General features: G+C 45.8%; 1 protein-coding gene across 2 annotated transcripts; it reads left to right on the forward strand.

Annotated features, from left to right (window-relative positions):
- The first annotated feature begins 274 nt into the window (after positions 1–274).
- LOC140656446 (single-stranded DNA-binding protein, mitochondrial-like) lies at positions 275–19,914 on the forward strand. 2 transcript variants are annotated; one of them, XM_072872159.1, is made up of 16 exons: positions 275–622; positions 3,756–3,955; positions 4,823–4,871; positions 7,385–7,557; positions 8,209–8,330; positions 9,608–9,754; positions 10,537–10,638; positions 10,971–11,056; positions 11,693–11,863; positions 11,952–12,094; positions 14,798–14,834; positions 16,194–16,254; positions 17,214–17,354; positions 18,030–18,117; positions 18,339–18,427; positions 19,747–19,914. In XM_072872159.1, the coding sequence occupies exons 1-16, from the start codon at positions 290–292 to the stop codon at positions 19,791–19,793; spliced, it is 1,989 nt and encodes a 662-aa protein (XP_072728260.1). In that variant the 5' UTR covers positions 275–289; the 3' UTR covers positions 19,794–19,914. The 2 variants fall into 2 exon arrangements, with proteins under 2 accessions (XP_072728260.1, XP_072728251.1); XM_072872150.1 differs by lacking the exons at positions 275–622; positions 3,756–3,955; positions 4,823–4,871; ... (5 more) ...; positions 11,693–11,863; positions 11,952–12,094 and adding an exon at positions 14,515–14,696.
- Positions 19,915–23,736: the final 3,822 nt, after the last annotated feature.

A 23,736-nucleotide genomic window follows, 5' to 3' on the forward strand; every position in this document is an offset into this window, starting at 1 on the left:
CAGAATCTGTTGTTGTTATGTGAACAGTAACTGAATGGATTTGTATTTGCTAACTCTGGAGTACTCTTCTTTAACCAATGCCATCAAATGACATCTATGAGTGATCAAGGCTTCTGTGTGTGGGGTTGGGGTGGGGGAGTGCATGTGGTGAGTAGAACTAATGCCTTTAACAAGGCAAGAAAGAGGGTGGTTAGCCTGCCTGTGTAAATAATCTTCCTCTCCTTCTGCCCTTCTCCCTCTAACAAAGCAGGCCAGTATCAGCTCTACCTGTTCTGTTTCATATGGTGACATGGATGACTGGGACAACAGCGATGAATTCATTCAGCGACTGGATTTTTCCAGTTGTGGTGAAGAGAGTGAAGACAGAAGTGTACATGAGGAGGATGCCCTGAGCTCAAGCCCCCCCGGGAACTGCAAGTTCCAGAAGTGGCAAAGGAGCAGTCCTCTGCCAGCAACCCCTCAGAGAAAGCTTAGTGAGATTTTCCTGAGCAGGACGAAAGCCTGGATGAGTCCCACCCTGAAGCCTTCCCCGGCCGTGAGCACGAGCTGGGGTAATGCCGAGACACCGCTGCACATCACCTGGAAAAAGCTGCAGCTGTGTGACACCCCGCACACTCCCAAGGTGATGGCATGTATCAACTCTGAGCGGGCAAGGGCTGTGGTGTGGCTGGGGCATCACTGTGTGGGTGGTGAGGGGATCTGTTGATAGCTCTGTGGAAAGCATTTTTTTTAAATGTTACTGTTGTTAGCCTCTACTCTTCCCTTAGAAACCTGGGCCTTAGAAACCTAGCTATGGAAGGGTTATTCTGTGAGTGTGAATAGAAACCTGTGTGTGGGAGCAAGTGTCTTGACTCTTTCCGAGCTGTTGCTAAAACCAATTAGTTGGTGTTGGGCCAGTCTGACTTAAGAGAACAAGCAACCATGTGCCTTGGCCGCCCATGTGCCTCTCTCGCTCTGCTTAGAGGAGTGGACATCTGTAGCATCTCTGTAGGAAGTGTGCACTGTGCTCCCAGAGGGGTAAATGCATCTCTCTTCAAGGAGCTCGTCATTCCACGGGGAGCTTGGAGACAGGCAGCTGCCCTGACTGCTCTGTTCAGCATAATTTTGCATGCAAGCAGGCTTTCTCTTGAAAGAGAATGTTGGAAATGGCATTGTGGCTGGGGTATACTTTGTCTGGCAAGTCTGGATTGCCTCCAACCAGCTTGTTGTCCAGTGATGCTGATTCTCTTTTTATGTGAAACTGAACTGCTCAGTGAATTTGGGGAAAACAGGACTTTGTTCTCAGGGTAGCAAATCCCCTGTGGAAGGGGTAACAAATCAATGTGTGCTTGTGGAGTAGCCTGTTCTTCCTCTATGTCACTGTCCTAAAATGTAACTTATCTACTGAGCTAGTTTCTTGGGAGAATGATCCCAGCCCCTATTTTCTGTGAAACTTCTTGTATAGAATATAATACATCTGCTTTTTGTCTTCTGTAAGCACAAGTGGAGACTTGGTGCCAGCTTCTCTGTTTCTAGATAACTGTTGCGTGCATTGGCTTTTAGCATTCAAGACTTGCAGTGAAATGTAGCTCGTTCAGTCCTCTCTCAATATTCCTGCTGTACTGATAGACTAGTTGCTCAAGTGGTACACAGAAGATCAGTCTTTTTAGTACTTCTGAGCTAGGATTTGACTTCTGTCCCCCTCCAGAAACCTGATTATGTGGAGAGAAGGATGGTCCTATGGCCATATATGACCAACTGTGTGCCTATGTTCACTGAAGAATGGCCTGCTGCTCTCTAGGGGGAAGTGGCTCTAAATGGCATCACTCCAAGAATTTTGTGCAATGATCCTGCATAAGAAGTCTCCCTGAATCTCATCTGAAAATGGGTTAGAGGTCCAGAATCTCTTCCAGACCAGACGGGCTACTTGGTAGTGCAGGGTGCTTTCAGTGTGTGCTCTTGTGTAGATAACATGTTGGCTGGATGCTTCAAGACATGCTGCCTGTGGTTTGTCGCTGTGTAGCCCATGAGCAGCAATCACACTAAATCAACAATTTCTTTTCCTTTGCTGTCTTCTGGGAGAAAGGTCTTGGTTTCCAAGCATGCTGCAAAAGGTGGTCTCTAAAGGGCCTAAATCTGCTTATAAATGAGGCTGGGAGCATTGATCTTGGAACACTTGAAGGTGAGAGAAAGGGTAAGAGACCAGAGCCACATCTAACTGCAGATAGATGAGCACTGGAGCCCCAGCTAGGACACATGGCAGAGGAGGCAGATGATTGTATTTTGTAGACTTACCCAATCCTGGGACAGATTGCTAGAGCAAGTTATGGTAGCTGCCTTACACTGTATGGCAGCAGCTACTCTCAGATGATGTTACAGTAGACAAGTCTGCTTGATTATGAAATAGAGCCCTAGTAGAGCAGATGGGAATTGCATGCATACAACAGCAGGCTGCAGTGGTATTTTAGATCCCTTTCTTGACTTGTGGCTAGACTAGAACATAGCCACAATTCTACAGAGCTTCTAGGCTGCTGGGTAAATTGGGCTTGGACATATACTGCCTTTACTAGATCCATATGCAGAACTTTTCCATCCAAGACCAAGGAGATGCAGACCAGAGCTTGAGAAAGTGATCAAGAAGCACTTTCAGGATCATAGTAAACCAGTAGATGAACTTCCAAGTATGGTATAAAAATAGAGGGATGTCCCAGAAGTAGCTATATCCATGAGTGCAGCATCAATTAGGTGGATGCAGGATACTGCATGCAGCTCTAGGTTTTTATCTTCAAAAACTTTCAATGAGAGAAGGGAGGAACTCTAGATACAATCCTGGAGCCACATCTCTACTCACAAGAGAGACCACTGTTGGATCAAAAAAATATAGAAGTATCTTGATCTTCATGGCAGGGGGAGTTCTGGGTTCTTGAAGGGCTTTTAACTAGAAGAAAGAGGTATGTTGAAAACCCCTTTAGACCTTACACCACTCTCTTGAAGCTGAAACAAGTCAAAAACAAATGTATATTTCAAAAAGCTGATGGTTACTGGAGGAGTCAAATCATGGAAAGTAAGTAGATTTTTCTGTCTTCAGATCAAGACTGGGTACTTCTCTGAAGTTATGCTTTACTCAGACCAAGGTTTTGACTAGTAGGTGGAATCCAATGGCCTGTCTTCTGTGGGAAGGTAAACTGTAGAAGATCCAGAGGTTCCTTCTGAACTTAAATTTCTGAAACACTGTTTTTTCTTCTCAAGGAGCACTGTTTTCTGGTCACTTTGCCAGTAGCTGTATAAAAATATTTCTACCAACTTCCCCTATACTAATTCTGCTTATTGCTGGGGAACCAAAAGGAAACTTGGTGATGTTCTATCTCATCTCCTGACAAACCTGTCCTGACCAAACTGATGCAACAGTCCATGCTTGACAGAACTGGGTCTTTCATGTTAATGCAACATATGACGCAATTTCTGTGTCTCTGTAGGTGGGAAAGATGAGCAGCTGGCTCCTCGTGAGGACTGCACTTGCCAAAATGGCTCTGCAGGCCTCACCCAAGTGACAGGGAATAGCATCTCAAAGGGCTTAGTGAAGAATGTAATACTTTGTGGAAGGAGAAGAAAACTGTCTGGACTAAATTAGGGATGCAGGGTTTTAATGATTCAGCTATCCTGAGGAAGGGAGCTGAGTTCTCCTTGATTTGCAGGAGGGCAGAGATTTTTATTCTGACATAGCAGCAACAAAAACATTTTGCTGGCTTACCTGCCACTTTTTTTTCTCAATACAGAGCCTGTTATCGAAGACAGCTTTTGCTTCATCTGGGACAAAGGTTCCATCCAAAGGCTTCCGACATCTGAGATTTACTCCTGGTGCTGACTCAGATGACTCTACCCAAGCTTCTCTTGTCAACATTAATCCCTTTACACCAGAGTCATATCGACAAATGCTCTTTCTTCCTAATGGCAAGCGGAAGACCAGAGGAGAGCTGTAAGTGAACTACTCTTAAATAACAGGCTGGAAGGAGACTGTTTGAAGGAGATAAGTAATGATGGAGATGTTAGGTACCTGAACTTATTTGCTAACAATGAATCATTCACTTCCGTAGTATTCATTGGTGCAGAGCAAACATTAGCAGACATATGAAGGTAACAGAAATATAAATCATTTCCTTTGTTCAGAAGGGTAAGCTGGGATCAACAGCCAACCTCAGTGCTATGGCTGTAGGAGAAAATTATACCTCTCTTTCTTGACCATGGGTAGGGTGGAGCTTGATTCAGTTATGCACATACCCACAACTTGGAAGAAATTACGTGCATGTTTGCATGTAATACAGCTTTTTAAGATGGGTACAGGCTACTGCTGACCTGCAAATGGTCTGGGTTAACCCAGACACAAATTTAATCAAATACCTGCGCACTACAATGACGTTCAGCTTCTTTCATAGCCCCAACTGTAACAGATGCTCAGCTGGGTATCCCCCTTGAAAGCACAGTGGGGCAGTTCTCTCCTTCACTAGGAATTTGCTATGCGAGGTCATCTCCCATGTAGCTTGACCAGTAATAAGGTGGCCAGGAGAATGATGCCCCTGAACAATGCTACTCTGTTCTGTGACCAGTACTGAAGCTGGTATGTGGAGGCTTTCTAAATGCAAACAAAGGCTAGGAAGCCTGGGACTACAGTCTTTAAGACCTCAACTAGAAACTCGTTGTGTATTAACACTCTACAAAATACATCTTTAATTAAACTATGAAGCAAGGTTTGGGGATTCTTTTGAAAAAATGTTTTCATTTCAAATCTCAGTTGGATTGCTGCACTGAAATGATACACCCAGACTTTCCTAAACTTCTGTTATAGGAGGGATCCTGATCCAAGAAGCCAGATAAAACAGGAGCTACCTACAAAGGTGAGTGTCTGTATTTCACACCACAGAGAGGATAAGATGCTTGTAAAGATTTGGTGCTTGATGAAATTTATTCTGCTATTGGAGTATAAATCATGGCATCATGACAGAGGATGAATGCCTATGACAGAATCATTCCAAGCTGAATGTTTTATGTTAACATTTTTTTGAGACAAACTCAGAAATTATTCCTATCTCTAAAGGAAAATTGTACTTAAGCAGATCTGAAACTTTGACAAGTAATCCTAAAACTCATTGATTTTTTTTGTCAGGAGGTCTTTCGAGGAAAATATAATTTGGGTTCCTCAGGGGGAACTGTATTACTATATTATTGAGTTGGCATAAATAGGGGCTGTACCTTTGTGGTTCAAAAAAGCGGGTCTATTGCTGTTCCTATGAATCGGTGTACTGAGTATCTTTGGATGTGAATGGAACATGGCTTCTATATTGCAAATAATATATGGAGCTGCACTGCAAAAAGACAGACTGAGCTGAATGGCTCTGATGGGGATAAGTACTGCAGGCAGAGTTTCAGTTGCAGTAGTCACAATGGCAAACTTCTGAAGCAAGGCAGCAAATTCTGTACTCTCATTCAGTAGGAAAACGTCTAGCTGGGGGGTGTCTGTGTGCCTTGGGGTCCAAGGGAAGGCCCCACCACAGCTTACGTAGCTATGGGACAGCAAACACTGTCTTATAACTCAAAACCAAGTTCTCTTGCTGTTGCTGATGTCTGTACTTTGCTGGCAAACCTCAGCAGCAGGGTGTGTTGGCCTGGCTGTATGGGGCAGGGTGTGAGGTCTCATGTACCCCCAGCTGCGCTGCCAGAACTGGGCAGCTGGTGTGGGAACCCATGTCCTGCAGCCTTCTTCCCAGTCCTACCTGGGGGAAGCTACTCACCCAGCTAGCCTGTGGAAAGCAAGCCAAGCCTGAATTAAATATCTGTGTTCAGATGAGGTAAAAATCTCAATTTTCCTGAGCAGCCCCTTGAAGGAAGTATCTGGCCTTGTGCAAGTAGGTAGAATTGTTCATTGTAACTGTGAAATAATTAGGCTTACTGGAAGAATAATGGTACCCTCTAGCCGAGGAGACTGGTATTGCAGAAAAACCCGTCTCCATGGAAAAAGTACAGCTGCAGAGTAAATCTGCTACCAGGTAACGTCCAGGGTTACCACAATTATTGTTTTCCTTAGAAGAAAACCTCAAATAACTTGTAACCTGCTGAAATATTACTCTGCTCGAGTGCTGATTAGATTGAGTATGTAATATAGATATAAAATTGTGTACTAGGAAGTATTTTTATTCCCTGAGCTTTTTAAGATACTGTAAAATATAGCTGCCTTATGAAATACAACCTGTTGTGAAGGGCTGCTGTTTCATATAGGCCACATCTTACTGACTGTGAGGACCAACTCTTTACCCCCCATGCTTTAAGGTCATATACCATATACTACAGCAATCACAGCAGTGGTTTCTGTGGAACCACTGTGCAACATGAGCCACTGTCCCTGTAAGGGATGCAGGAGGATGAAGAAAAATAACTTAGTCCACTCTCTTGTTGTTCACTTCATGCTCCACTACTTATTTCTTATCTCCCCTGCCAGTAGACATCACTCTACAAGCAGTACCAGCAGCTCATATTTCCCTAGTGACCATTACTGTAGCAATAATGATGTTCCAGCTGTTCTGCAGGCTTTCAGCCCTTTGTGGAGAAGTGGCTCCTGGTGAGAAACCACTGGGAATACAAACAGATACACTGAGACCTGCTAATCTGCCATTAGTCAACAGCTGGTGCTTCAAACCTGATGAGAGCCTGAACTGATGCAGAATGTCCTTGCTGCAGGCAAACATAGCTGCCAAAGTAAAGCAGCTCTTACATAGCTGGGACCACATTAAGCCAATGCACCAAGCTTCTCTCCTGAGCTCAAAACAGGCAATAGCTCTTATTTAAACACAAGTTCAGTACATGAGTCTGGCTAATTCAGAGGTACTGGACTTCCACCTACCAAGGCCGGTAACAGGTCTTCTCGAGTCTGCAGTAGCTGGGCAAAAGACAAGTATTTTGTTGTTGCCTGCTGTTCATCTCTGACTCCATCATCCATCAGTGCCAAGAGAAGAGATGTGATGGTAATAACCCAAGGAAGCTTAGGCACATACAGACAACTAGACTACAGTTCTCCTTAGCTGCAATTTCTACCTCTATGGCTAGCAAGTCATGATTTAAAAAAAAAACAAACAAACAAAACAACAAAAAAACCCAAAAATACTTGGCCAAACCAGGCCAAGATGGCCTTTGTTAGGTGGTCAAAAAAACCCCACAACATGCCTAAGTGAAAGGTAGTGTTTCAAGAAAAACTGGCAGTGTACCTGCACACATGCCTGGATGAACATCCAGAATGGGAGAGGGAGCAACACGGGTACTCTGAGAGCAAGTGCTACACAGCTCTAAAAACATGACAGATGTTGTTATCTAAGTCTTTCAACTCATACTTGTCTTTGCTGTTTTTGTGACCTTGTAGAGATATCCTCTGAAAGAGAGCAATATGGTTTCCCGCTACAAGAAGGAGTTCCTGGAACTAGAAAAAATTGGTGTGGGGGAATTTGGCTCTGTCTACAAGTGCATCAAACGCCTTGATGGATGCGTTTATGCCATCAAGCGCTCCAAAAGGCCTCTGGCAGGATCCTCAGATGAGTGAGTGTGCTAGCTAGAAACTGCCAGTGGAAATGATGGGCATGTTCTTGGGAGGTGTGATGGGGAAGGAGGGAGTGTGGATCTAAAGGTATCTGAGGGGTGGCATGAGCAAAACTGGCTGCTGTTGCACTCCCAAGTAACAGTTGGGAGAGTGGGGGAAGTTACCACTTTAGGACTATTGGATATAAATGTCTGGGAAAAGGAAGAAGCCACATGTATTGCAAAGTGACATGACAGCTTACCTGAACTCCTTGGGTCCATGCAGCCAGTCTCTTTAAAATAATAACTGTCAAATAGTTCATTTGTGGTATGCCCATGCCCTGCTGTGTGGCCAGCACTGCTCACATCTGTATGGACCAGCTAGTGTTGTCCTGTATGCTAAAGCAATGAAAGCTGCCTTTGCTTCTTTAACAAAAAACTTGCTCAGTGATTTTGGGGTTTTTTTGATAGCTGCTCAGTGCATTTGAGCAAGGGCAGGTTTTGATTCAGCAGCTGTGAGAGCCAGTCCACCTGCCAAAATTTAAGAGAAAGTCCTAAATACCTCTACTTTCCCCTCTCCCAAGCCAGGCTGCAAACCAGGGCTCCTCTCATGGTCCCAAGCAGGACACTGGCACCCTGTCACCACTGCTTTTTCTGTATGTGCTTCTCTAGGCAGGTGGCACTTCGTGAGGTTTATGCTCACGCTGTCCTTGGACACCACCCCCATGTTGTGCGCTACTATTCGGCGTGGGCAGAGGATGGTCACATGATTATCCAAAATGAACACTGCAATGGTAAGAGCTGCGACATTGTTAGAGGCTGAGATCTCAGGATGGGTGCAGTTACCTCCTTTTGTACTTAAATATGGGATGTTTTGGCTTACAACAAAGCAAACTGCACTGAGGCTACAGTTCCATGGAGAATCCAGTAAGGGTTTGTAATATTTAGACAAAGCTCTGAATGGTGCCAATGTCTTAAAAGTACTGAATACCCTCTAATTTGAAGATTTTAAAACTGTTCCTCTGTGTTGGCTGGCCTGGAAAAGTATTCCCCATGCTGATGCTTAGAGCTGTGTCTGAGACTGCCCAGGTAAAACCTGATATGAGTGACTCAAGAGCAGTTGACTTAAGTGCCATGTATCTTGGAAACAAACCCTTCTTAATGAAGGGGAGTAATGATTTGAAGAGTGGCTTCCTGGTTGAGATGAAGGCACCTTGCATCTTGGCTAGAAGAAGGGGCTCAACAGCTGCAGAGGAACAGAGCTAAATAATGAGGTAAACTGTAAATGGGGTGCTGCACGCACCCTGGTACACTCTTACTTGGGTTTGCCCTTGGCCATACCACTGTTTGGGAGACATTGGAAGAAACACCTCTGGCTACCAGAGGAGCTGAAGGCAAATATGTGGCGCTCATCTTTCAACTGCTCCTGCAGTCTTGGGGCTCAATGATGAGTGGTGATGGCTGTTTGGAGTAATGACTTCAAATCTGGTGGAGGTAACCATGAAACCTGGTGATCACTGCTGCAGCAATGATCACAATTTCTTGTGTTCTAGTGGATGAACATCTGAGACTAAAGGAGAAGTGGTGAAAAGCAGGCTTATGGGGAGAGAGGCCATGGTATTTGCTAGTCCTGAAATAGCCAGAGTGCCTTAATGGAGACCCACAAAACACTGTTTCTGTATCAAATATTTCATTCTTCAATAAAAAATCTGCTAGTGGGTGCTCAATTTCCTTGCTCCACCATTCCCATACCTGCTTTCTACCTGTAAGCATGGCAAAAGTAATTAACTTTTCCACTGTTCACTACCAGGTCAGTCCTTCTGGTGCTGTGGTTAGAACTGCAGTTGCTCAGTCCTTGGCAAGCAGGAGGCAGGGTGCTCTGAGGCAATGGAAAGGCTGGAGTTAAATGGTGATGTCCAAGTTTGATCACTAGAGCGTACATAGCTGGTCTGGTTGGGGTTTGTCACTAGCAAGCCTGCAAGTGCTCTGGGCAATAGTTTCTACTAAGCTATTTCAAACATGCTGCTCCATAAAATCTTTGTCAGGTCTCAGACTGACTGTTTTCTCCTAGGTGGGAGTCTCCAAGATGTGTTGCTGGAAAATGCAAAGCTTGGCCAGTATTTCCCAGAAGCAGAGCTGAAAGAAATAATGTTACAAGTCTCCATGGGGCTAAAATACATCCACAACTCTGGCCTCGTCCACCTGGACATCAAACCTAGTAAGTATAGTGCTCTCCTTTGTGGAGGGTCCTCCAAGTGACCTTCCAGGGGTAGGACTTGTAATAGGTCCTTCTTACTGGACCTATTACAGTGCTTCAGAGGAAAGAGGATCTTACCCTAAAAGGTGAAGGTCTTGTGGTTTTTTTAATCTTGCCGCTACTGCTGCTCTAACACTGAGCCTTCTCTGATAGTTGGCAGCATTTTACTCATGATTTCTCATGATCTTCATAATCCTGTCTCATGGGAATCACTTTCATACTGGTGGAGCAAGCAGAGCTGCTAATGAAGATGAGGACTTCCTTATTTGCTGCTCTCTTGTTGCACAACACTTGACCTTTGTACATGAGAGCTGGAGCGAAGTGAATGTTTATTGTACCTTCCCTGAGGGATTAAGTTCCTGCAAAAAACAGTAACAAGCCTTCCTCTCTGCAGATGAGGATGGGCACCTCCAGGGCAGTGCTCCCTCCACAGTCGCATAGTTACGTCCTTATAGCAGAGCTCCACTTTCCTGCTGAAATCATGCTTCTAGCCTGGGGAGGCAGAGGGAGGGGCAGAAAAGTTGATTATGCTAAGATATTTATGCACAAGATACAACTGTCTTGTCAGCTGTATTGTTGAATATATGAGCTGGGCAGAAAGTGGACTAATGGGTGGGAAGCATGTGCATAGCTTCTCTGGCTGCAGAGCTTAACTAGCTTGACAGGTGGGATTTTTACAAAGTTGTCAGGCTGCCACAGTCTGGCTACTGATACCACACTTGCTAAACTTCACTGTCTTGCAGGTAATATCTTCATCTGTCACAAGCTGGCAGTTGCTGCCCCTGCTGAGCAGGAAGAGAGTGACAGTGAAGACGAATTCTCTTCTGGTGTGGTGTATAAGATTGGTAGGTTTTAGCCCACTTTACAGCAGGCTTAAGATTAGGGCTGCTCATTACTGCTTGATAGTGCTCTGTCCTGCTGGCTAAGAGACTTGCATACCAAACTGATACTGTAGTCCTGAATGTCTCTGCTGCTTACCAGAATTAATTCCTCTAAGGAGACAAGTCCTAGAAAACTCGTGTGCTTGTTTCCAAGCCCAGACTCCTGAGTAGGAGCAGGCTTGCTCTCTTACTCGATATTTCCTGATTGCTCTGTTGGTGCCTATAAAATGCAGGCTTTTATTGATGGTGGAGGTCTACATCAGTTTGCTCCATGAGTTGCTTGTTCTTTGTCTCAGGTGACCTTGGCCATGTGACATCAATAACAAACCCCCAGGTGGAGGAAGGAGACAGACGCTTTTTGGCCAATGAGATTTTGCAAGAGGTACAGCTGCTAGTGGGGTGGTGGGGAGAACAGGGTGGTGAGCAAGTGCGGAGAGAGCCGCTGTAGTATATGCACCCAGACAAATGCCTTGTACAAGAAACACTGATCAGGTAGTGTGGAGAGGTGGGAGGCATAACACACCTCTTAAACTGGCTGCAGTTTTGCCACTCTGGCCAGTGAACAAAAAGGGAATTGCTATGTAACAACCAGCTTGGATGTGTTCATCAACTTGGGTATTTAAGTGACAGTACCTTTTTGTGCTGCAAGCGGATTTAGGAACCATTAGGTCAATATATCGCATGCAGGCTTTAGTTTTAGGTGGGCATGGCTAGCTTATTGCCTTGTGGTGAAGGCTGGAAGCATGCATTTGTTAGGCCCATCCTCTGGGTTTGCTGCAGTGATCCTAATGTGGGCTGCAAGCTCCTCATGACTGGGTGAAAGCTAATGTGCTATTAGCTACTAATACTACTCACTATCAATGTTTTTATCCTAAAGAGGAGAAAGCAGCTAACTGGGATGGTGAAGGCAGTGTCACATACGTGTTTGGCAGTTTCTTTTTGAGCTGGTATCCCAACACACCTTTGTTCAGTATAGCAAGATGTTCCCTTTCTATAACTGTTTATCTTCTCTCCACAGCAATACTGCTACTTGCCGAAGGCAGACATCTTTGCCCTGGCACTCACAGTAGCTCTAGCAGCCGGCACGGCACCACTGCCTCACAACGGGGCCATGTGGCACCACATCCGCAAAGGCAATATCCCACTCATCCCCCAGAAGCTTCCTCATCGCTTTCTTGAACTCCTCAAGGTGAGGAAGTAGTCTTGACAGGATGGAGGTTTTTCTGGTTGGCACGTGACAGAGGGAGTGTTAAACCCTGAACTCCTTTCCTTTCCAGCTCATGATCCACCCTGACCCAGTGGAAAGACCTTCTGCCACAGCTCTTACTAAACATCCAGTTCTCCGTCCTTCACGTGGAAAAGCTGTGCAGCTCCAGAAGCAGCTAAATGTGGAGAAGTGCAAAACTGCCATGCTGGAAAGGTAGGGCTGGCTTGGGCATGAAGGGGAGAAGACATGGCCACACCAAGTGCTGGTCACCAGGCTTGAATGTAGGGTGGTAGTGTTGGGAGACCCAACGTACAGAAATACCCAGTCAGCTCCTGTGCCTGGAGCTGGGAGAGTGATGGGGCTGTAGCAGGGACTTGTAGTGCCCAAGCAACTGTGGTAAGCTGTGGTTCACTTCTGGCTTTGAGGAGCTGGCTAAATTAGAGCAGTGAACTTGCATGCTTACTGCAACCACTGGTGATGGAAAATAGTGATACAATATGCAGCCAGTGGGCAGTTGAGGAATTGATACTGCACTGAGATAGTGGTCTAGCACAGAAGGAAGAGAAATATCAGGTGGTGGCAGACATCCTCCTTCCCCTTGCTCCCTCTCACTGCTGTTGGCAGTAATGTTTTGAGGTGCTGGGATCTAGGAACTGCCCCACCACCCCTCTTAGTGTAATAGTCAGCTGGGGAATAGGTTTTCCATGTAGACAGGAAAGCATATGCTCTGGGAGAGCAGCAAGCATCAGGGGGAAAAAAAGGCAATGGAAAAGAAGCATGTGCCTTTATTAGGTATTTGTGCTGCACAAGATGGCACTGATCTAAGTTCCACCATTCACAAATATCTGAAACAATGGGAGGAAAAACTGAGCTAGGGACTCTTCATACTAGTGCCAGTCTAGGTGTGTGGTGCTGAGCTGATGCATAGTTTTCTTTTGGTAAACCTTCAAATCTTATCTGTTCTGAAGTAGAAACCCTAGTGAAACCTACAGTAATTTCCATGTCACCCTCTGGGGTCAAAAGTCACCACTCTCCAGCAATGCTGGAGTACTGCAGTCACCCCCTTGTGCAAGACTGTTCATAGCTTGCTTCTGTAGCTGATGGGGATCCATGCATGACATAGTTTTCTTCCTCTCCTCTTCCTTCCATCTCCTCCCTGCAGGGAACTTAAAGCAGCCCGCCTTGCCCAGACCCTCATGAAGGACCAGCCCTTAGGAAGTGCCAAGTTGCAAGAGTCTGAAACCTCTTCTAAGCAGAACAGCAAGCGCCTGGTGGGAGGGAAGAGCTGTCGCTCATTTAGCTTTACGTTGGGTTACTGAACTTCTGTTGTCCAAAAAGCTCTGGCTGCTGAATGGCCCTGTGAAAGCAGAGGGTCTGCACATATCAATGCCCCGTATTGGCTCTCCCTGTCGTGGTTTTTGGTTCCCTCATTAGTTATGATGAGATGTTGGCTGAGTGAAGAATGACTAGTTTACGAGTGTCAGATCATGGGATTTAAGATTATTGTCCTTGGTCTCTTACCTGTTTAATTTCTTGTGTAACTGGTCTTGTTCCAGACTAAGAATAGCTTTGCCATACAAGGGAAAGGATGGCATTTCCTCTACTTGCTTCCCTCGTTGTTTAGTTGGGCCCTATTATTGATGATGTTTTTGTGGTCTTAACACTCTGGCCACTTGTGTATCTTTAGAGGGGAGACTGGCTGGACATGGAGACAGCATCTCTACAGCTGGGTCCTCCTGGGAGTCAGGAGGTAGAGACTATGGTAGACAGTTTTAACTACACAACAGGAGAGACTGGTTACACAAAGTCCTGGTGGACTTGGGATGCAATTTGAGTGTCATTCACTGAGGGGGACAAAGAGTAAAATGAAATAGAGTTAAGGGGGCCTTACTTGTGGAAGTTGAAAAGGAAAACTTCCCCTCCCTTAACTTTCAGCCACAAGCGCAGTATCACGTAGCTGATGTGAGTAAGCTTTTGCAGACCAGTCCCTGATGCCCAACTTGTTTATACTGATCGGCAAGGACTCCTTGCTTAAAGTGGGGGAAATGACTGTCATGTGCTGGTAAGTGGGTCTGTGTACCTGTTTCCCTTCCAGTACCTTACACGTGGTGCAACTCCCTGCAAAGCCTTTCAGTCAAAGATGAGGGAAATCAGAAAGGGCTTTTTAGGCCTTGTCAGTTTTTTGGAGTTGCCTGTGTAAAGTGTGTATATATTTAAGCAGGGGGATGAGATGTAATAAGTATTAATGTAACTTTCTGAATCCTTGTCGGCTGTATGTCTAGCTGTGGTAGTTGGACATGAATGGTGTACTCTTACGAGGGAGAGCACAAAGTCGGTGATTTGGTAATTTTCAGGTTTTACTGAAGCTTGTTTTCAAGTGTTGGGCAGTGCTGCCTTTTAAACTGTTAGATCCTATCCTTTAAGAAGCGAAACGTGCAAATAAAGATTTTAATCCTTTTACCTATGACAGAGTGACTCTTTTTTCCTTTGGGCCTCCTTGCCCGCCATCCGGGGGATCTCGCTCACCCGTGGGCGGGTGGGGGCAGGCGCTGGCCACTGCTGGCGGCGGGAGGACCCTCCTCCCGCCCTGCACAAGGCCGCGCCGCTCCCGCCCGTTTCCACACGGGGTGAGGAGCCGGCCCCGCCGCGGTGCGCTGCCCTTTCCCGCCCCCGGGCCCCTCTCCCGCGCGGGTCCCCGCAGAACCGCTGGAGGGGGAGAGGGTCGCGTTTCCTCCCGGACCCTCTTTGCGCAGGACACATCGTTTCCTTTCCGCTTCCGGCCGTCTGAGGGTGGTGCGGGGCCGTGGCGGGAGAGGTGCGGAGGGGGGCCGGGCGGGAGCGGGGGCCGGGGGGGGTTGGCGGCCGCGGGACGGGGCTCCCTCCGGCGCTGCTTCAGCCGTGCTTTTCCCTCCGCAGGCGCGGCGGCGGCATGTGGCGGCGACCGGCGTGGCAGGTAGGGCCGTGCGGGGGGCCGGGGCTGTGGGTGACGGTTTAACGGTTCCCTGAGGGAGCGGCGCTCCCCTCGCCGAGGCCCTGGGGCCAGGCTGCAGCCCCAGCGGAAGTTTGGCCCTGGCTTTACGTCCGTCCCCGGGAGGCCCGCACCGCCGCAGCGCGGTGGGAGTCGCTCGGGGAGGTGCTACGAGCCCTCCCGCCGCGGGGAGGGGATGGCGGCGAGGAGAAGCAGCTCCTGCCCCTTCTCAGCCCCTCGCGGGGCTTGTGATGACTTTCTCGTCACGGAAGCTGGTTTTCACTGCCGTCCCCAGTTGCAGCGTTATAACGTGCGAGGTGCGGGGATAACCGAGGGCCCCGAACCCGCCCCTCCCTGCTGCAAGGGCCGGAGGAGCGCTCTGCCGCCGGACGGGGCCTTCGCAGAGCCTCGGCTGAGCTGTGCTACCTGCGAGCGGCTTTTCCTACGCGAACCAGCTGTAGCTGCTGGTGCCTTTACCGACGCACTGACAAAATGATGTGTTAAAAGATCCGGCTTATGCATGGAATGAGTCTTGTGTGATTTGCATATACATCAATGAACCATACAGACATACCAAGGAACACTTGTTTTCCAAGTTGCATTTCTTCTGGTTTAGCCCCTCTGTTCAACACAAGACTGTCAGTCTCGCCTTCCTTTAAGTTTTGCAACCACTTGCTATAGGAGATGAGCTTTTCTTCCAGTTCCTGTGCATGGGCTGCGTGCGGTGGTGTTCCTGGGCTTCTCTTTTCTCCTTTGTTCTAGGACGTGATATTTGCCAGCATCAAGTCCGTTCCTTTTCTTTTTTCTCACTTGTGTTTAGCTGTAGCAATCAGGTTTTTGTGGCCTTGATTTGCTGTTTGCTTGGGAATGACGGGTTATCAGTGCATCACACTGCTTATGCTGGTGGATAGATGTATGTTTTGGGCACATCCTGTTAATCTCTGGAGTGAAACAGAAAGTTGATGAAACTATCAAAACTGTTTCCAAAAACCGAAGCCCAACCAACTAAACAACCCCTCCACTTCAAACCCGCCCCCCCACTCCTATTACGCATTACAGAAAAACAGCAGTTACTGCATGTCCCAAAAATAATTGCTGGAGATGTACCTTTGGGCCATTATTTTTCCTAGGCAGCTTTTTAACCCCAGTTTAACCAAATATTATTTGAATAATCCTATTGGCTTAATTTAGTTGAACAGATTTCTTCCCTCAGACCCCCCATAAGTCACCAGAAAAGAAAGTACTTGCAAAACCTCTGTAAGTCTTCAGACAACGAGGTGTAAAAGCATGTGAATACTGTTCATACTTTGTGTCTTGGAAGCTAACATCTGTCTGTTCCTTCAGGTGCTTCGCCAGTTTGTAAGACATGAGTCTGATACAGTTGGCTCATTGGTACTGGAAAGATGTAAGTAGCTCCTGAGATGAAACTTAGCTGTTACTCTGTGGTTTTTATCTTGGTTTTAGAATGGCTGAAATATGCCAGGAGAGGAACGGTTAGGAACGGTAGCTCCCGAATGCAGTAACTAAGAATGTGTTGTTTCAAACAAACAGACTCCTAAGTAGCTTCCTATCTGGTCTTTGTCAAGTCAAGCAGCCCTTAAGGGGGAAGAGAAAAAAGCCCTAACATGGAGTACACCCTGTAAAAGGTAGGTAGTCATACTTTAACAATGGCAGCGAATCAGGTACGCTATTGTCCTGTTTTCTAATAACCTGCATTTAGGTGTCTCGTGCTTGTTTCTCAGACTCCCCTGTGCCTGGGGGACTTGTTTGGGTGCTGCTGCTGCCCCAGCATGATTTGCTCCAGGTGTACACTTCAGACTTTACTATTCAGTTCATGTGCTCATTGTGCAAGAGCGATGCTCCCCTGACCTCCAGTTGTCCTTCAACAAGGAGAAGGAATAAATTGTGTCCACCCAGTCCTGGTACCTGTGTAAAAACTAGTGACCCTCTAATTCAGAGGATGGGGTGTAATAACGCACCTTTGTTGTTTTAAAGGTATTGTTTTATGGACAAAACAATGGAATGCTATGGTTTTATCATAATGAAAAAAATAAAAGTTAAGTAAATGCAAAATAGTCTAAAGTGACATATTTATGTGTCTGTGAAGAAGGTTACAAAGGACCAAAAAGAATAAAGAATGTTTAGCTTTCTAAATGAGCTTATTGAGCAGTGATAACGATAGTACAGGCACAGTCAACCATCTGCAGGGCCTAAAAAAGCCAAAAGTCATAAGAGCTTGAAAAATGGTTAGGAGGTGCAGAAAGTCATTGTTTTGGCCCTTGACCAAAGTTGCCAACTTAGGACTTGCCATGATTAGAAGAATCATAATTCACCTGTATATGTATTTACTCTCTCGTGTTTCAGCCATGAATCGTGTTCAGTTACTTGGTCGGGTTGGACAGGACCCTATCATGAGGCAAGTGGATGGAAAAAATCCTGTTACCATATTTTCTCTTGCAACCAACGAGATGTGGCGAACAGCAGAAAGTGATGTAACCCAGGGAGGTGAGTCTGCAATGAGCAGTGTACTTCTGCTGTGTTCTGATGCCATGTTTGCATATTCAGTAGCACCATGCTTTGTCTTCAGGCTGCTGTGTAAATCTCTTGGGTGCAGGGAAGTTCCTTTGAGGTCAGTAGAGATGCTGGTGCATTTGTGTGTCTCTTACTGATCCTCAGCAGCATGTACTGAACAAAAATCTGCATGTCGACCTTCCTCTGGAGGAAAGGAAAGAGCGTTGAGTTGGCACTTTTTCACAGTTGGGGTTGCAAGAGGTGTAGCAGGTTCCATACTCTAATTTGTATTCCAAGAGGGGGGAAAAAAAAGAACAATACATTTTCTCTTTGATTCTTCCATCAGTCTGCAGCTACAGATGTCTCTTTTTCTCAAACTTTTGTTCAATGCGGAGTGTGTGAGGGGAAAAAAATTATTCTAGTGTGAGCACTGACTTCCAGGAAAACTCATCTCTTGATTTGAACTGTGCTTTTGCATGATACTTTCATTTGGATGCAGATGAGTGGAACATTGAGTTCTAGTATAGAGTGGGAGATCAAGTGCTAGTATACTTCCATTTTCACATCACTTTTCATAATTTGAGAACACCAACATGTTGAAACTAATTTCTGAGGCTTGAGTCAAAAAAAGGATTTGGCATCCAATTTTCTTATTTTTATGCAACTTAGGTGATATCAGTCAGAAGACGACATGGCACAGGATCTCTGTCTTCAGACCGGGCCTCAGGGATGTTACGTATCAGTATGTGAAGAAGGGGTAAGTGAATAACAAATGTGGTTGAGGATTTAATGCCTTAATAATCGATTGATGTAATAATTATGGTGACCGGGAGCTACACTAACATAGAAGTGCCATAAAATAAGTTAGCAGACATGCTACAAACAAGTGAGGCAAAAGCCTGTGTATTCAGAATCAGATACAGAGGAGAAAACAGCCATACAGTTCTCTGACCAGAACCAAATTCTTCATTTTTTCAGTGCTCGACTCTATGTTGAAGGGAAGATAGACTACGGTGAATATACGGATAAAAACAATGTGAGGCGGCAGGCCACAACAATTATAGCAGGTAAGGAACAACATACCAATGCCTACCTTGCCCTTTTAAAATGGAGAGGAGGTGGAGGACCTTTGAAATAGAGCTTGGTTTGTCTTCATCCTCAGAACCCACACTTGGGGATTTTGAGAGAATGAATAGGCTGTACCACTAGATGTCCTCTGGCACTGCGCGTGAAGACACAGAAAATGAGAGCATATAGTTGCAAACTGTTGCATAGTTTGTTCAGACAAATCAGTTGGTGCAGCAGGTAGATACTCTGTGTTTTAAGAACACTGGTATGTAGTACTGCAGGTCAGGCAGATTCCTTTTCTAAGCAGAGTTTGTTTAGTAACTTTGTCTCGGTTTGGCAGGGAATTTTTTCTTCCTGTTCAAGACTGGAGGCTTCCCCAACTTTAAGGACCTCTGTTTGTGAAAGATGTTTTGTGTGGGGATGACTTGATGGAGAATTTAGAAAGACCTCAGTCTGGTAGCCAGTAGTGGGAAGAAGAGCACAGAATGGATAGGGAGTAGATTTGTCCCTTGGGTAGACACAATGAAGAAGAGAACTGGGAAACACAACGTTTTCCTTGAGCCTTTAAATAGCATGAGCATCTACTGTGGGTAGAGCCACTATCTTGTGGCTTTTGAGGGAGGGCTAAAATAATTGCGTAGTAGAGCAAACATTTCTGTTACACAAGTGTATCTAAAAAAACTGGGTCAGAGGAGAAGGAAAAAAAACCAACCACAATTCTGGATGTTTCTGCTGTGCAGCCTCTTTACAACAGTAGTAATCAAACTTTCACATGAACAGTTCAGCTAGCAGTGCTGTAGGTTGCTGTTTAGAAATTGCTGGAGGGGAGAAGCAAGTCCCTTTTTTTAATTAGTATTTATCCTAATGGTTTCTTCTTCATGTTCAATATCCCCGGTCTCAAAATGCTTTAGAAATTACTGAGGCTTGATGAAATACAAGCTTCCTATAGTCCCATAGACTGATGACATGGTAGTGCATACTGAAAATGACAAAATAAAAAGGAAATAAGCTGTAACTGATAGAGATCATAGTCAAAGAATGAAACCATTATTTTAAAATGTTTCTGGTATCTTTGACTGTGATCATCAGGTTTAGCACACTTGTTTCATAGTATATATGGTCGCCTTGAATTGTCAGCTTTCTGGGGAGATAGAGCAAGAACCCTGTATTGGACACTGTTTTATTTTAGGAACTATTCTGTACCAAAATACACATCTTTGCAGGTTATTTTAACACAAATAGGTTGTCTTTGTGGGTGTGCAGGCTTGCAACAGGGCAAAACAATCCTGAAGATTAAATTTTCTTTATTTCTTTTCAGATAATGTAATTTTTCTGAGTGATGGTGGTATGAAAGAAAAGGTGTGAGGTCGTTAGTGCTTGGACCCAGGCCATTTCATTCCTTTTGTTTTACAGTGGTTCATAATTCTGTAATCATGTATATTGCTGTAGTTTCTTTGAAAAATAAATAAAATGTTTGATACCTGTAGGGTATCTATGTGTGTTTTGTTTTGTTTTCCTGCGTGCTTTCTCTCTGTTCATCATCATTTGGATTTCTTTCTTTTTCGTTCTTTCTTAAGAGAAAAGGTAACCCAGGCATCTGTATTAATTCTTGAGCTGATGAATATATAAATGGAAGTCACCCTTTGCAGTTTCAGCCATTTTCAAACCTTATATCCTTGGCTGCCTTAACAATCTCTCTTCTGTCTTGTGGGGTCTGGCAGCCTAATCACCTCTCACTGTTAACATCCCTCCTCTGTTCTGTAGGTGTCATTCTCCGTTTTTCCTTAGCTAAGTCAATTAGACGGCAAGTTTAAACCAGCGCCATTGGCCTCAACTGGTGCTTAGCTTGAAGTTTCTCTGTCACAGGCCCGGAAGCGCCTTCTGTGCGTTTGTGTCTGCCCCTCCATTGATCATAGCATTTGATCAAATCAGGTGTTGTCTTTCACCAAATCCTGTTTAGGTCATGTGCTTAGGTCTTCATTATTATGGCATTTGACATATGGTGACTCTATGATGACATCAACGTTCTTATCCCAGTACCTTGTTAGGGTGCTATGCCTATCGTTTGCAGGAGGGGCTAGAGGAATGACTGCCTTGACTGTTCCTTTTGAGAGGCCTGCAATAGTGTGTGAAAAACATTCCTGATCCAGGGTTCTCCGTTAATGTGGGAGTGGCGTTTGTTTTGCTTTGTTTTATTGCCAGAAAGACTGAGAATTACTAGTATTGTTAGTAAAAAACTGCACAACTAAAAGATGTTGCATTCTATTACATGGAGAAGTGGTGAAATTCCCACTGTAATACAGCGGGCTGCGAACAGGGAAAGAAGAACGTTAGAGGTGACAATTTCCTGTCTTCAAAGCTGGTGGGATTTTGTATCTCATCTCTCTCTGAGCCCAGTACAGAGCACGCTTATTTATAGTTTTTGCAGCTCTTTCCCCTACAGAATGATGATCTTGGTTAAGCTTTTCTCTACGGCCATTGTCAGTACTACCAAAAACTTCAATTCTTTCAGTTCAGCATTTATTTCTGCTTGAAGTTAATGCTTTAACTAGTATCCTAGCCCCTGTCACTGGCATACTGAGGTGTTAGATGTACTGGAAATGCTTAGCTACTTAAATGGATTGTTATGTACAGGAGATCATAGAATCGTTTAGGTTGGAAAAGACCTTTAAGATCATCAAGTCCAACCGTTAACCTAGCACTGCCAAGTCCACCACTAAACCATATCCTTAAGCATCACATCTACATGTCTTTTAGATTCCTCCAGGGATGGTGACTCAACCATGTCCCTGGGCAGCCTGTTCCAGTGCTTGACAACTCTTTCACTTAAGAAATTTTTCCTAATATCCAAGCTAAACCTCCCCTTGGCACAACTCGAGGCCATTTCCTCTTCTCCTATTGCTTGTTACTTGGGAGAAGAGACCGACCCCCACCTCGCTACAACCTCCTTTCAGGTAGTTGTAGAGAGCCATAAGGTCTCCCCTCAGCCTCCACTTCTCCAGACTGAACAATCCCAGTTCCCTCAGCCGCTCCTCATAGACCCTGTGCTCCAGACCCTTCACCAGCTTCGTTGCCCTTCTCTGGACACGCTCCAGCACCTCAATGTCTTTCTTGTAGTGAGGGGCCCAAAACTGAACACGGTATTCGAGGTGCGGCCTCACCAGTGCCGAGTACAGGGGGGTGATCACTTCCCTACTCCTGCTGGCCACACTATTCCTGATGCAAGCCAGGATGCTATTGGCCTTCTTGGCCACCAGGGCACACTGCTGGCTCATATTCAGCCGGCTGTTGACCAGCACCCGCAGGTCCTTTTCTGCCAGGCAGCTTTCCAGCCACTCTTCCCCAAGCCTGTAGCGTTGCATGGGGTTGTTGTGACCCAAGTGCAGGACCTGACACTTGGCCTTGTTGAACCTCATACAGTTGGTGTTGGCCCATTGACCCAGCCTGTCCAGGTCCCTCTGCAGAGCCTTCCTACCCTCAAGCAGATCAACACTCCCAACAAACTTGGTGTTGTCTGCAAACTTAGTGAGGGTGCACTTGATCCCCTCATCCAGACCAATGATAAAGATATTAAACAGACGTGGCCCCAACACAGAGCCCTGGGGAACACCACTTGTGACCGGCTGCCAACTGGATTTAACTCCATTCTCCACAACTCTGGGCCTGGCCATCCAGCCAGTGTTTTACCCAGCAAATTGTACACCCATCCAAGCCATGAGCAGCCAGTTTCTCCAGGAGAATGCTGTGGGAAATGGTGTCAAAGGCTTTACTAAAGTCTAGGTAGACAACATCCACAGCCTTTCCCTCATCTACTAGGCGGGTCACCTTGTCATAGAAGGAGATCAGGTTAGTCAAGCAGGACCTGCCTTTCATAAACCCATGCTGGCTGGGCCTGATCACCTGGGTGCCCTGTACGTGCCGCGTGATGGCACTCAAGATGATCTGCTCCATAACCTTCCCTAGCACCGAGGTCAGGCTGACAGGCCTGTAGTTCCCCAGATCCTCCTTCCGGCCCTTCTTGTAGATGGGCGTCACATTTGCTAACCTCCAGTCAACTGGGACCTCCCCAGTTAGCCAGGATTGCTGATAAAGGGTTGTAAGTGCCTTGGTGAGCACTTCCGCCAGCTCCCTCAGTACCCTTGGGTGGATCCCATCCGGCCCCACAGACTTGTGTGTGTCTAAGTGGTGTAGCAGGTCGCCGACCATTTCCCCTTGGATTATGGGGGCTTCATTCTGCTGCCGTCCCTGTCTTCCAGCTCAGGGGGCTGGGTGCCCCGAGCACAACTGGTCTTACTATTAAAGATTGAGGCAAAGAAGGCATTAAGTACCTCAGCCTTTTCCTCATTCTTTTGTCACTATGTTTCCCCCCGCGTCCAATAAAGGATGGTGGTATCTTTTTAAATAGGAAGTTCTGACTTTAATTCCCTTAACTACTTCTTGTTCAATCTGAGCCTGTTGTACTGCTGGGAGAAGTTGTGATGGTGCACTTCTATAGTAGTGATCCAAATACAGTTTGTGTTTGGTCCACGCAAATTTTTCCTGTTAGCTGAAAGCTGGGGTTTGTCTTAAGCTTTCTTCATGTCTAGGAGGCCTCAGGTGAACATGCTAAGCCTCTGTTTGTTCAGTGGTTACCTCCTTTTTTGCACTCTGCTGTGGTGGTGGGCCTCAACACAGCTTATGACAGTGTCTGCTTCGGAGCTTGGGAACTGGCTTTCTACTCCAAACTCAGAGTAGAAGTGGCAGCGATGATTCCCTTCACTGCTGCACACGGAGTGACCAGAACTGCAAGAACCCCTCTCAGCGCCTGCTGAACGGCTCATGCTCATCTCTGCCCCTGGCTCAGGATGGGGACAGAGCTGAGCTAGCACAAGGTATAGAATTAGGTGCCAACAAAAAAAAATATTTGCTCAAGAACGTCAACTTCTCTTGCTTTTCTGGTTGCTCTATTTAAAGTTGCTAGTATGCTTTTAAAGACTGGCCTGCTACAAAGACAACACATAGCTACTTTGAGAACACACTGTTTGAAAAGCAGTGCAGTATCTTGAGTGTTCATCACAATTTTGCATTAGCGTAGATTTTCCCAAATGATTCTGCATTAGCAATAGACATAGTTACGGAAAAAATAGCCAGTGGCAAAGGTATGTTGTGCGTTTGCCTCTTATGTCTGCTTTGCTGCTATGGGGCAAAGTTAATCTATAACTAAGTAGTTTTGGTTATGAGAAAATCAGGTGTGAAATCAGCATTCCTGTAGCATCTGGGTTGGGGTTTTTTATGGCTAGGTACTTGCTTTGTAAGGAAATGTTAAAGA

Source organism: Ciconia boyciana, chromosome 1 (genome assembly GCF_034638445.1).
Source record: "Ciconia boyciana chromosome 1, ASM3463844v1, whole genome shotgun sequence".
In the NCBI taxonomy this organism is placed as follows: Eukaryota; Metazoa; Chordata; class Aves; order Ciconiiformes; family Ciconiidae; genus Ciconia; species Ciconia boyciana.

Bases quoted from the DNA above. Each gene is read 5' to 3' on its own strand.
- LOC140656446 (XM_072872159.1), top strand. From the start codon at position 290: ATGGATGACTGGGACAACAGCGATGAATTCATTCAGCGACTGGATTTT. The intron at 8,331-9,607 runs GTAAGAGCTGCG...GTTTTCTCCTAG, and splicing joins CCAAAATGAACACTGCAATG to GTGGGAGTCTCCAAGATGTG. The intron at 17,355-18,029 runs GTGAGTCTGCAA...TATGCAACTTAG, and splicing joins AAGTGATGTAACCCAGGGAG to GTGATATCAGTCAGAAGACG.